General features: G+C 58.0%; 1 protein-coding gene across 3 annotated transcripts in view; it reads left to right on the top strand.

Annotated features, from left to right (window-relative positions):
• The first annotated feature begins 5,732 nt into the window (after positions 1–5,732).
• Positions 5,733–14,512, top strand: part of CFAP263 (cilia and flagella associated protein 263) — a 31,217-nt gene continuing 22,437 nt past the window's right edge. Inside the window, exons 1-3 of one of the 3 annotated variants that reach the window (XM_075333550.1) lie at positions 5,733–5,896; positions 9,848–9,974; positions 12,226–12,390. In XM_075333550.1, the coding sequence (XP_075189665.1) occupies positions 5,793–5,896; positions 9,848–9,974; positions 12,226–12,390 (396 nt within the window). In that variant the 5' untranslated portion in view covers positions 5,733–5,792. The remainder of the gene's footprint in view (positions 5,897–9,847; positions 9,975–12,225; positions 12,391–14,512) is intronic. The other 2 variants (XM_075333551.1, XM_075333552.1) reach the window with 2 other exon arrangements.

Below are 14,512 nucleotides of genomic sequence, written 5' to 3' on the forward strand. Positions count from 1 at the left end.
TGACGAGATGCTGAAGCTGGGGGTGATCCAGGCATCCAACAGCGCTTGGGCCTTGCCTGTAGTCCTCGTCCCTAAGAAGGACCGAACCACTCGGTTCTGCGTGGACTACAGGGGGCTCAATGCTGTCACGGTCGCCGATGCGTACCCAATGCCACGCATCGATGACCTGCTCGATCAGTTGGCCGGGGCTCAGTACCTGACCATCATGGATCTGAGCCGGGGATATTGGCAGATCCCCCTGACTCGCAAGGCCAGGGAACGCTCTGCCTTTATTACCCCATTTGGACTGTACGAGTCCACGGTGATGCCATTCGGGATGAGGAATGCCCCTGCCACTTTCCAGCGGATGGTCAACACCCTGCTCAAGGGACTTGAAGGGTACGCGGCCGCGTACCTGGATGACATTGCCGTCTTCAGTCCCACCTGGGAAGATCACCTAGAGCATCTAGCACAGGTGCTCAGGCGGATCCACCAGGCAGGTTTGACCATCAAGCCGGGAAAGTGTCAGCTGGCCATGAGCGAGGTCCAGTACCTCGGTCACCAGGTAGGCGGGAGAACACTGAAGCCCGAGCCTGAGAAAGTGGAGGCCATCGCGTCCTGGTCCACCCCCAGGACCAAGAAGCAGGTGATGTCCTTCTTGGGGACCGCTGGGTACTATAGGAGGTTTGTTCCATGCTATAGTAGCCTGGCAAAGCCCTTGACGGACCTCACCAAGAAGAAGCTGCCCTCTGCAGTCGATTGGACAATGGACTGCGAGACAGCCTTCCGGGCCCTAAAGGACGCCCTGTCCAGCCCGCCCGTGCTACAGGCAGCCGACTTCACGCGGCCGTTTGTAGTACAGACCGACGCCAGTGACTTCGGCCTCGGTGCGGTGCTCAGCCAGGTGGACTCTGCGAGCCAAGAGCACCCAGTCTTGTACCTGAGCAGGAAGCTGTTACCAAGGGAAGTGGCCTATTCCACGATGGAAAAGGAGTGCCTGGCCATAGTGTGGGCCCTGCAGCGTCTGCAACCCTATCTATACGGGCGCCACTTCATCGTGGAGACGGACCACAATCCCCTCAGCTGGTTACACACTGTCTCCGGGACGAATGGCAGGTTGTTGCGATGGAGCCTGGCGCTCCAGCAATACAACTTCACCATTCGACACAAAAGGGGCCGTGACCACGGTAACGCAGACGGGCTGTCCCGACAAGGAGAGGTCGCGGACGGGCGCACGGGGGAACACCGGAGTGTGCTGCCCCCTAGCGCCCTCAAAAGGGGGGAGGTGTGAGGTAAATCCGGAGATATGACGATAAATCATGATATTCAAGTTATGTCAGGAAGCCCTCTCCTGGTGTCACCCCCCCTTTCCTTCACACAACTCCTTCAATCAGAAAATTTACCACAGGGATAAACGGTTTGTTTAGCAGATAGGTGTCAAAGGAACTGGTCTGTGTTCCACTTACACCTCCAACAGCCATCTCCTCTGATATGGAGATTAGATGACTTGGGAACAATGGACGCAGGATGACCCCCTGCCGTCACCCTGTAACAAGAGTTGTATCTCATTATAAGGCTATGGAACTATCCAGACAGAACGACTCCAGTAAAAAATGGTTCATATCTCGCAAGCCATATTTCCGATAAATACGGCAACCATAAAAATGGTGTCTCCGCATGCGGACGATGCTGGCACACCCTTTTTATGGGAGCAGGACCTGGGGAAATACCCCAGGCGTGATATCAGCCAATGGGGAACTAGTAGACAAGTCATGAGTCCTCTCGTTCTGTAGCTAAATTCATAACTGTCACAATGAGAGCGTTGGCGTCTGCCTACGACGCTCCCAGGCCAAGTTATGGCCATATCCCCTGTTGTGGATATTGTCCATAACTCCAGCCAGGGGTGGAGCAGTGCTCCCTCTGAGGTCACTAAGGTAGGAGGGGACCTGGATTTGCCCAGGTTGATAACCCTACTTCGGCCATTTTCCAGCGTTCTTTCGCCGGGGGTCACGTGTAGGAAACATCTGTGGGAAAGATCCGGGAAACCTGGTCTACAGCGCCCCCCTGTGGCCAGACGCACAAGGTAACTGCTGGAACTGTGTATGCCTGTTTGTAACCCATGCTTTATCTGTAACTGTACTCTGACATATGTATATTCTGTAGATTCCCTATTGTATATATTGTAGTTTCTAGTGTGCTTTAGGCTGATTAAATTATATAATTAATCTTGGGCTGTTCTGTTATCTCGATCTTGAATCCCACGTCTGTGTGTTCGGCTAATAGTTACCGTGAAGCGGTTGGTGGCAGCGAGTTTGTGCCAAGGATTATTGTGGGGAGGCCAGTGAGATTCGGGGAGGTTTTATATATTCCGCCCGCGGAGGTCGGGGGAATATATACCCTACTCTCACCGGGGACCCTTCAATAATCGGCATAAGTAGTATAGCGGCCTCCTTGCTTATTGTCGGGCAATTCCATAATTGGCCTGACTATAAGAGGGGCGCTAGAGAGCGCGTCACGTGCTCTGTCTGTCGGTCGGGAGGTATAAAGGAGGGGTGACCCCCACTTGTTACCCCCCGATTGTGACGTACTGGTAGCCAGCGCGGGGGATTTCTGAGTGACCCCCCCGGTGGTTCGTGACAGACCCCTACCCTTGAGGGGCGGGCCCACGAGCTCAAACAATTCACTCCTGTTTCTAAATGCAGTTGGGAGTTGAGTTTTTGAAGAGGAAGGGAGCGAGATCTGAATCTGCGGACAGACCTCGCCGTCCAGTGGATTGTGTGGGATTTCTGGGACTCTGAAAAGGACTATTACGTTGTGATCTGGCACTTTGGATTATCGGGAGGTGCCCCCGAATCTGTTTTATTTGGACTTGTCGTGTGCTGTTCCTGTATTCCTGTTAGTAAACCTGTTGGATCATCCTCGGCCTGTTGTCTCTCTTTGCTCTGATGTACACCCCGTCACACCAGACCCCTGAACATCCCGGACCCCTGAACATTCCAGACCCCTGAACATCCCGGACCCCAACATCCCAGACCCCAACATCCCGGACCCCTGAACATCCCAGACCCCAACATCCCGGACCCCTGAACATCCCAGACCCCAACATCCCGGACCCCTGAACATCCCAGACCCCAACATCCCGGACCCCTGAACATCCCGGACCCCAACATCCCGGACCCCAACATCCCAGACCCCTGAACATCCCAGACCCCTGAACATCCCAGACCCCTGAACATCCCAGACCCCAACATCCCGGACCCCAACATCCCAGACCCCAACATCCCAGACCCCTGAACATCCCAGACCCCAACATCCCGGACCCCTGAACATCCCAGACCCCTGAACATCCCAGACCCCAACATCCCGGACCCCTGAACATCCCGGACCCCTGAACATCCCAGACCCCTGAACATCCCATACCCCAACATCTCGGACCCCTGAACATCCCAGACCCCTGAACATCCCAGACCCCAACATCCCGGACCCCTAAACATCCCGGACCCCTGAACATCCCAGACCCCTGAACATTCCAGACCCCTGAACATCCCGGACCCCTGAACATTCCAGACCCCTGAACATCCCGGACCCCAACATCCCAGACCCCAACATCCCGGACCCCTGAACATCCCAGACCCCAACATCCCGGACCCCTGAACATCCCAGACCCCAACATCCCAGACCCCTGAACATCCCGGACCCCTGAACATCCCAGACCCCAACATCCCGGACCCCAACATCCCAGACCCCTGAACATCCCAGACCCCAACATCCCGGACCCCTGAACATCCCGGACCCCTGAACATCCCAGACCCCTGAACATCCCAGACCCCAACATCCCGGACCCCAACATCCCAGACCCCAACATCCCAGACCCCAACATCCCAGACCCCTGAACATCCCAGACCCCAACATCCCGGACCCCTGAACATCCCAGACCCCTGAACATCCCGGACCCCTGAACATCCCAGACCCCTGAACATCCCGGACTCCTGAACATTCCAGACCCCTGAACATCCCGGACCCCAACATCCCAGACCCCAACATCCCGGACCCCTGAACATCCCAGACCCCAACATCCCGGACCCCTGAACATCCCAGACCCCAACATCCCGGACCCCAACATCCCAGACCCCAACATCCCTGACCCCTGAACATCCCAGACCCCAACATCCCGGACCCCTGAACATCCCAGACCCCAACATCCCAGACCCCTGAACATCCCAGACCCCTGAACATCCCAGACCCCAACATCCCGGACCCCTGAACATCCCAGACCCCTGAACATCCCGGACCCCTGAACATCCCAGACCCCAACATCCCGGACCCCTAAACATCCCGGACCCCTGAACATCCCAGACCCCAACATTCCAGACCCCAACATCCCGGACCCCTAAACATCCCAGACCCCTGAACATCCCGGACCCCAACATCCCGGACCCCTGAACATCCCAGACCCCTGAACATCACGGACCCCTGAACATCCCAGACCCCAACATCCCGGACCCCAACATCCCAGACCCCTGAACATTCCAGACCCCTGAACATCCCAGACCCCAACATCCCAGACCCCCAACATCCCAGACCCCAACATCCCAGACCCCAACATCCCGGACCCCTGAACATCCCGGACCCCAACATCCCGGACCCCAACATCCCAGACCCCTGAACATCCCAGACCCCAACATCCCGGACCCCTGAACATCCCAGACCCCAACATCCCAGACCCCAACATCCCGGACCCCTGAACATCCCGGACCCCAACATCCCGGACCCCTGAACATCCCGGACCCCTGAACATCCCAGACCCCTGAACATCCCAGACCCCTGAACATCCCAGACCCCAACATCCCGGACCCCTGAACATCCCAGACCCCAACATCCCAGACCCCTGAACATCCCAGACCCCTGAACATCCCAGACCCCAACATCCCGGACCCCTGAACATCCCAGACCCCTGAACATCCCGGACCCCTGAACATCCCAGACCCCAACATCCCGGACCCCTAAACATCCCGGACCCCTGAACATCCCAGACCCCAACATTCCAGACCCCAACATCCCGGACCCCTAAACATCCCAGACCCCTGAACATCCCGGACCCCAACATCCCGGACCCCTGAACATCCCAGACCCCTGAACATCACGGACCCCTGAACATCCCAGACCCCAACATCCCGGACCCCAACATCCCAGACCCCTGAACATTCCAGACCCCTGAACATCCCAGACCCCAACATCCCAGACCCCCAACATCCCAGACCCCAACATCCCAGACCCCAACATCCCGGACCCCTGAACATCCCGGACCCCAACATCCCGGACCCCAACATCCCAGACCCCTGAACATCCCAGACCCCAACATCCCGGACCCCTGAACATCCCAGACCCCAACATCCCAGACCCCAACATCCCGGACCCCTGAACATCCCGGACCCCAACATCCCGGACCCCTGAACATCCCAGACCCCTGAACATCCCGGACCCCAACATTCCGGACCCCTGAACATCCCAGACCCCTGAACATCTTGGATCCCAAACAGCTCTGACCCTCACAGTCTCTGATCCCGAACACTTCCTCGGGCCCCGCACATCCATCGTCCCTGTGCTCTACAGGCACCCCTCGCCCCTCCCCCGCGGAAATCAAGGGGCGTGGTTGGTTACGAGAATATTGGGGCGGGGCTATGGACGATAATCTCGGGGGCGGGGTTACCTGTCCTCCGTTCCTTGCTCTGGTGGCTATGCAGAGAGGGCGGGGCGGGTCACGTGTTCCGTCTCCCTGGAGACGCGGGAGGCACAGCTGTGTCCTGACGACCATGGCGGAGACAGACGCGGAGAGTGTGAGGACGGAGAGCGGAGAGGAGGCGGCCGTGAGCGAGCTGAGCCCGGAGCAAGTGCAAGGCCTGCTCCGAGACGGCGGGTACCGGCGTGTACACCCCCCCATATACCGGCGTGTACACCCCCCCATATACCGGCGTGTACCCCCCCCCCCCCCCCCCATATACCGGCGTGTACACCCCCCCCCCCCCCATATACCGGCGTGTACCCCCCCCCCCCCTATATACCGGCGTGTACACCCCCCCCCCCATATACCGGCGTGTCCCCCCCCCCCCTATATACCGGCGTGTACCCCCCCCCTCCCCCATGTACCGGCGTGTAAACCCCCCCCATATACCGGCGTGTACCCCCCCCCTCCCCCATGTACCGGCGTGTAAACCCCCCCCATATACCGGCGTGTACACCCCCCCCCATATACCGGCCTGTGCACCCCATATACCGGCGTGTACCCCCCCCCATATACCGGCGTGTACACACCCCCCCCCCCATATACCGGCGTGTACCCCCCCCCCCATGTACCGGCGTGTACCTCCCCCCTCCCCCATGTACCGGCGTGCACCCCCCCCCCCTATATACCGGCCTGTACACCCCCCCCATATACCGGCGTGTACACCCCCCCCCATATACCGGCCTGTGCACCCCATATACCGGCGTGTACCCCCCCCCATATACCGGCGTGCACCCCATATACCGGCGTGTACACCCCCCCCATATACCGGCGTGTACCCCCCCCCCCCCCATGTACCGGCGTGTACCCCCCCCCCTCCCCCATGTACCGGCGTGCACCCCCCCCCTATATACCGGCCTGTACACCCCCCCCATATACCGGCGTGTACACCCCCCCCCATATACCGGCCTGTGCACCCCATATACCGGCGTGTACCCCCCCCCATATACCGGCGTGTGCACCCCATATACCGGCGTGTACACCCCCCCCCATATACCGGCGTGCACCCCATATACCGGCGTGTACACCCCCCCCATATACCGGCGTGTACACCCCCCCCCATATACCGGCGTGTACACCCCCCCCCCCATATACCGGCGTGTACACCCCCCCCCATATACCGGCGTGCACCCCATATACCGGCGTGTACACCCCCCCCATATACCGGCGTGTACACCCCCCCCCATATACCGGCGTGTACACCCCCCCCCATATACCGGCGTGTACACCCCCCCCCATATACCGGCGTGCACCCCATATACCGGCGTGTACACCCCCCCCCCATATACCGGCGTGTACACCCCCCCCATATACCGGCGTGCACCCCATATGCCGGCGTGTACACCCCCCCCCCCCCATATACCGGCGTGTACACACACCCCCCCCATATACCGGTGTGTACACCCCCCCCATATACCGGCCTGTGCGCCCCTATATACCGGCATGTACAAACCCCCCCCCATATACCGGCCTGTGCGCCCCTATATACCGGCGTGTACACCGCCCCATATACCGGCCTGTGCACCCCATATACCGGCGTGTACACCCCCCCATATACCGGCCTGTGCACCCCATATACCGGCGTGTACACCCCCCCCACCATATAACGGCCTGTGCACCCCATATACCGGCATGTACACCCCCCCCATATACCGGCCTGTGCACCCCATATACCGGCCTCTGCACCCCTATATGTGTATATACTGCCCTGTACACCCCTATATGTGTATATACCGCCCTGTACACCCCTATATGTGTATATACCGCCCTGTACACCCCTATATGTGTATATACTGCCCTGTACACCCCTATATGTGTATATACTGCCCTGTACACCCCTATATGTGTGTATATACTGCCCTGTACACCCCTATATGTGTATATACTGCCCTGTACACCCCTATATGTGTATATACCGCCCTGTACACCCCTATATGTGTATATACTGCCCTGTACACCCCTATATGTGTATATACTGCCCTGTACACCCCTATATGTGTGTATATACTGCCCTGTACACCCCTATATGTGTATATACTGCCCTGTACACCCCTATATGTGTATATACCGCCCTGTACACCCCTATATGTGTATATACTGCCCTGTACACCCCTATATGTGTATACTGCCCTGTACACCACTATATGTGTATATACCGCCCTGTACACCCCTATATGTGTATATACTGCCCTGTACACCCCTATATGTGTGTATATACTGCCCTGTACACCCCTATATGTGTGTATATACTGCCCTGTACACCCCTATGTGTGTGTATATACTGCTCTGTACACCCCTATATGTGTGTATATACTGCCCTGTACACCCCTATATGTGTGTATATACTGCCCTGTACACCCCTATATGTGTATATACCGCCCTGTACACCCCTATATGTGTATATACTGCCCTGTACACCCCTATATGTGTGTATATACTGCCCTGTACACCCCTATATGTGTGTATATACTGCCCTGTACACCCCTATGTGTGTGTATATACTGCTCTGTACACCCCTATATGTGTGTATATACTGCCCTGTACACCCCTATATGTGTGTATATACTGCTCTGTACACCCCTATATGTGTGTATATACTGCCCTGTACACCCCTATATGTGTATATACCGCCCTGTACACCCCTATATGTGTATATACCGCCCTGTACACCCCTATATGTGTATATACTGCCCTGTACACCCCTATATGTATGTATATACTGCCCTGTACACCCCTATATGTGTATATTCTTCCCTGTACACCCCTATATGTGTATATACTGCCCTGTACACCCCTATATGTGTATATACTGCCCTGTACACCCCTATATGTGTGTATATACTGCCCTGTACACCCCTATATGTGTATATTCTTCCCTGTACACCCCTATATGTGTATATACTGCCCTGTACACCCCTATATGTGTATATACTGCCCTGTACACCCCTATATGTGTATATACTGCCCTGTACACCCCTATATGTGTATATACTGCCCTGTACACCCCTATATGTGTATATACTGCCCTGTACACCTCTATATGTGTGTATATACTGCCCTGTACACCCCTATATGTGTGTATATACTGCCCTGTACACCCCTATATGTGTGTATATACTGCCCTGTACACCCCTATATGTGTGTATATACTGCCCTGTACACCCCTATATGTGTATATACTGCCCTGTACACCCCTATATGTGTGTATATACTGCCCTGTACACCCCTATATGTGTATATACTGCCCTGTACACCCCTATATGTGTATATTCTTCCCTGTACACCCCTATATGTGTATATACTGCCCTGTACACCCCTATATGTGTATATACTGCCCTGTACACCCCTATATGTGTGTATATACTGCCCTGTACACCCCTATATGTGTATATTCTTCCCTGTACACCCCTATATGTGTATATACTGCCCTGTACACCCCTATATGTGTATATACTGCCCTGTACACCCCTATATGTGTATATACTGCCCTGTACACCCCTATATGTGTATATACTGCCCTGTACACCCCTATATGTGTATATAGTGCCCTGTACACCCCTATATGTGTATATACTGCCCTGTACACCCCTATATGTGTATATACCGCCCTGTACACCCCTATATGTGTATATACCGCCCTGTACACCCCTATATGTGTATATACTGCCCTGTACACCCCTATATGTGTATATACTGCCCTGTACACCCCTATATGTGTATATACTGCCCTGTACACCCCTATATGTGTATATACCGCCCTGTACACCCCTATATGTGTATATACCGCCCTGTACACCCATATATGTGTATATACCGCCCTGTACACCCCTATATGTGTATATACTGCCCTGTACACCCCTATATGTGTATATACTTTCCTGTGCACCCTGTGTAGGGTATTTCCACTTCTACACCGTCCTGTACCCCTATATTACACCCCCCCTCGTGTGTCTCCTCTTGTGCCACCCCCTTATCCTCTCCTCTATCCCCCCCTGTCGCCTCCTTTCTGCAGCTCGCCCCTTGGTTATATTGCCTCTATATTACCCCTCTATACCCCCCTGTATATGGGGTTTCTTGATTTTGCAGCCATGTTCTCTCCACACTCAAAGCCGAGACTGATATGTTTGAAAAGTTCTACAAGCGTCTGGACCCGAAGGAGCTGTCCCCGTGCGGCCCGCCCGACCCCGCTGCCTCCCCTCTGGACTTCAGCCAGGTACAGAATCTGCCCCTGTTCCCCTATAGTGGAGCTGATCCCTGCGGGGTCCCCCTGTGTGGTGGTGCAGTGCGGTGCCCCCTGCGGTGCCCCCTGTGTGGTGGTGCAATGCGGTGCCCCCTGCGGGGTCCCCCTGTGTGGTGCGGAGCGGTGCCCCCTGCGGGGTCCCCCTGTGTGGTGCAGTGCGGTGCCCCCTGCAGGGTCCCCCTGTGTGGTGCGGAGCGGTGCCCCCTGCGGGGTCCCCCTGTGTGGTGCGGAGCGGTGCCCCCTGCGGGGTCCCCCTGTGTGGTGCGGAGCGGTGCCCCCTGCGGGGTCCCCCTGTGTGGTGCGGAGCGGTGCCCCCTGCGGGGTCCCCCTGTGTGGTGCGGAGCGGTGCCCCCTGCGGGGTGCCCCCTGTGTGGTGGTGCGGATCGGTGCCCCCTGTGTGGTGGTGCAGATCGGTGCCCCCTGTGTGGTGGTGCAGATCGGTGCCCCCTGTGTGGTGGTGCAGATCGGTGCCCCCTGTGTGGTGGTGCGGAGCGGTGCCCCCTGTGTGGTGGTGCAGATCGGTGCCCCCTGTGTGGTGGTGCGGAGCGGTGCCCCCTGTGTGGTGGTGCGGAGCGGTGCCCCCTGTGTGGTGGTGCGGAGCGGTGCCCCCTGTGTGGTGGTGCGGAGCGGTGCCCCCTGTGTGGTGGTGCAGATCGGTGCCCCCTGTGTGGTGGTGCAGATCGGTGCCCCCTGTGTGGTGGTGCAGATCGGTGCCCCCTGTGTGGTGGTGCAGATCGGTGCCCCCTGTGTGGTGGTGCGGATCGGTGCCCCCTGTGTGGTGGTGCGGATCGGTGCCCCCTGTGTGGTGGTGCGGATCGGTGCCCCCTGTGTGGTGGTGCGGATCGGTGCCCCCTGTGTGGTGGTGCGGATCGGTGCCCCCTGTTTGGTGGTGCAGATCGGTGCCCCCTGTTTGGTGGTGCAGATCGGTGCCCCCTGTGTGGTGGTGCAGATCGGTGCCCCCTGTGTGGTGGTGCTGAGCGGTGCCCCCTGTGTGGTGGTGCTGAGCGGTGCCCCCTGTGTGGTGGTGCTGAGCGGTGCCCCCTGTGTGGTGGTGCGGAGCGGTGCCCCCTGTGTGGTGGTGCGGAGCGGTGCCCCCTGTGTGGTGGTGCGGAGCGGTGCCCCCTGTGTGGTGGTGCGGAGCGGTGCCCCCTGTGTGGTGGTGCTGAGCGGTGCCCCCTGTGTGGTGCGGAGCGGTGCCCCCTGTGTGGTGCGGAGCGGTGCCCCCTGTGTGGTGGTGCAGATCGGTGCCCCCTGTGTGGTGGTGCAGATCGGTGCCCCCTGTGTGGTGGTGCAGATCGGTGCCCCCTGTGTGGTGGTGCAGATCGGTGCCCCCTGTGTGGTGGTGCAGAGCGGTGCCCCCTGTGTGGTGGTGCAGATCGGTGCCCCCTGTGTGGTGCAGATCGGTGCCCCCTGTGTGGTGCAGAGCGGTGCCCCCTGTGTGGTGGTGCAGAGCGGTGCCCCCTGTGTGGTGGTGCAGAGCGGTGCCCCCTGTGTGGTGGTGCAGAGCGGTGCCCCCTGTGTGGTGGTGCAGAGCGGTGCCCCCTGTGTGGTGGTGCAGAGCGGTGCCCCCTGTGTGGTGGTGCAGATCGGTGCCCCCTGTGTGGTGGTGCAGATCGGTGCCCCCTGTGTGGTGCAGAGCGGTGCCCCCTGTGTGGTGGTGCAGAGCGGTGCCCCCTGTGTGGTGGTGCAGAGCGGTGCCCCCTGTGTGGTGGTGCAGAGCGGTGCCCCCTGTGTGGTGGTGCAGAGCGGTGCCCCCTGTGTGGTGGTGCAGATCGGTGCCCCCTGTGTGGTGGTGCAGATCGGTGCCCCCTGTGTGGTGGTGCAGATCGGTGCCCCCTGTGTGGTGGTGCAGAGCGGTGCCCCCTGTGTGGTGGTGCGGAGCGGTGCCCCCTGTGTGGTGGTGCGGAGCGGTGCCCCCTGTGTGGTGGTGCGGAGCGGTGCCCCCTGTGTGGTGGTGCGGAGCGGTGCCCCCTGTGTGGTGGTGCGGAGCGGTGCCCCCTGTGTGGTGGTGCGGAGCGGTGCCCCCTGTGTGGTGGTGCGGAGCGGTGCCCCCTGTGTGGTGGTGCGGAGCGGTGCCCCCTGTGTGGTGGTGCGGAGCGGTGCCCCTTGTGTGGTGGTGCGGAGCGGTGCCCCCTGTGTGGTGGTGCAGAGCGGTGCCCCTTGCAGGGTCTCCGTTGTGTGGTGCTGAGCGGTGCCCCCTCTACACCCCGTCTGTCGTCTGTAGATGCGCAGTCGTCGGCGCTCTAAGTCGCGCAGCACCATCTCTGACCGGCTGCTGAGCCTGAGTGTGGAGCAGAAGTGTGAGCTGGTGCAGCGGGAGCTGGAGGAGGCCAGGGAGGAGGCACAGCGCCACACCCACAGCACGCAGCGCCTTCTACACAGCCATAAGGTGAGTGAGCGGAGACCGAGCGCTGCCCACATATCCTTCTCCAGCAGGGCTGTGTGTACCTACAGTATTATCTACCTGCCCGGCCCCCCCCTTGCCCGGCCCCCCCCTTGCCCGGTCCCCCCTTCCTTTGCCTGGCCCCCCTGCACAGCCCCCTGCCTGGCCCCCCTGCACAGCCCCCTGCCTGGCCCCCCTGCACAGCCCCCTGCCTGGCCCCCCTGCACAGCCCCCTGCCTGGCCCCCCTGCACAGCCCCCTGCCTGCCCCCCCTGCACAGCCCCCTGCCTGGCCCCCCTGCACAGCCCCCTGCCTGGCCCCCCTGCACAGCCCCCTGCCTGGCCCCCCTGCACAGCCCCCTGCCTGGCCCCCCTGCCTGGCCCCCCTGCCTGGCCCCCCTGCCTGGCCCCCCTGCCTGGCCCCCCTGCCTGGCCCCCCTGCCTGGCCCCCCTGCCCGGCCCCCCTGCACGGCACTCCCCCGCACGAGACCAACCATCACAGTCACATAACAATGATTGTTCTCAGTGAGAGACACAACATTATAATCTTGTAGTTGTGATACCTTTTCATGGCAACAAAAATAAAATGATGTTACACAGCAGCTTCCAGACGTCTCCGGTCTCTTCCTCAGGCGAGGCGTGCCAAATATCCGAAGAAACACAAATATATACACACAGCAGAGGGATGGTATAATAAAAGGGCATTTACATAAACACTGAGCTTAGGGAGTGAATCCTTAATTAGCTTTGATTAGTGGTGTGAGTGTTTTATTGTCCCAATATCCATGTAGGATCAGAGGCCTGGTGCCCTTGTTAAGGTGAACTCTTAACCAGAGATCACTAGTTGCCTACTGCCTGGTCTAATTGGTGTGGGTCGAGTGCATCCTTGAAAAATGAGATCAGACACAGTCGGATATTCATCTTTCCTCGACAGAAGTCAGCCCATGCTCTGCTTTATTACAACTGAGCTTGCTCTGATATAACCTTGCAAAGGGGCATGTCCGGATGTGTTCATTGGTCAGTGGGTCGAACAATGTATTAGTCCATGAGCTGATTGGTAGGCGTCATTGTAGGCGGGTCTATGACATCATTGGATGGATCCATGGTGATGGTGATGGGAGGGACGTCATCTGGTGAATCCATGCTGGATGGTCTGGTCTGTAATGTCATCTCATCTTTGGGTTGATCTTCTCTTATATGGTATCTTCTTACATCTGGACATTCCTTGCATTCCAGGCAAGGTGTGGAGAAACAGGCAATGGCAGCCACCTTTATATCTGTGTCATGTATATGATCTGAAACCTGAATTATGTAAGGCAAATCGACATATTTCCCACAATGCTCTATGTCCAGAGGTTAATTAAGTATTTCATTTTATGGCTCTCCTCAACACCCTTAGGGGTGCTTTACACGTTGCGACATCGCTAGCGATATATCGTCGGGGTCACATCGTTAGTGACGCACATCCGGCGCCGGTAGCGACATCGCAGCGTGTAAATCCTAGGTACGACGATGAACGAGCGCAGAAGCGTACAATCTCGCTGATCTGTGTAACGTCGTTCATTTTCATAATGTCGGTGTGACCGCAGGTACGATGTTGTTTGTCGCTCCTGCAGCTCCACACATCGCTGTGTGTGACACCGCAGGAACGACAAACATCTCCTTACCTGCGTCCCGACGCCAATGCGGAACAAAGGAGGTGGGCGGGATGTTATGTCACGCTCATCTCCGCCCCTCCGCTTCTATTGGGCGGCCAATTAGTGATGTCACTGTGACGCGAAACACACCTCCCCCTTGAAGGAGGGATTGTTCGGCAGTCACAGTGACGTCGCCGAGCAGGTATGTGCATGTGAAGCTGCTGTAGCGATAATGTTCACTACGGCAGCAATCACCACATATCGCATGTGTGACGGGGGCGGGTGCTATCACGCTGGACATCGCTAGCAATTGCTAGCGATGTCGCAACGTGTAAAGCCCGCCTTAGTCTCTGGAGCAGAGTCCATGTAGGATAAGAGGTCTGGTGCCCTTAGTCTCTGGAGCAGACCTCTCAGATTTTGTAATGGGTCATAAATCCTCCTGACAGGTCGAGTCCTGTGTCTACAGAGTCACACATTGTAATGAATTTGTCTC

Source organism: Anomaloglossus baeobatrachus, unplaced genomic scaffold (assembly GCF_048569485.1).
Source record: "Anomaloglossus baeobatrachus isolate aAnoBae1 unplaced genomic scaffold, aAnoBae1.hap1 Scaffold_86, whole genome shotgun sequence".
NCBI lineage: Eukaryota > Metazoa > Chordata > Amphibia > Anura > Aromobatidae > Anomaloglossus > Anomaloglossus baeobatrachus.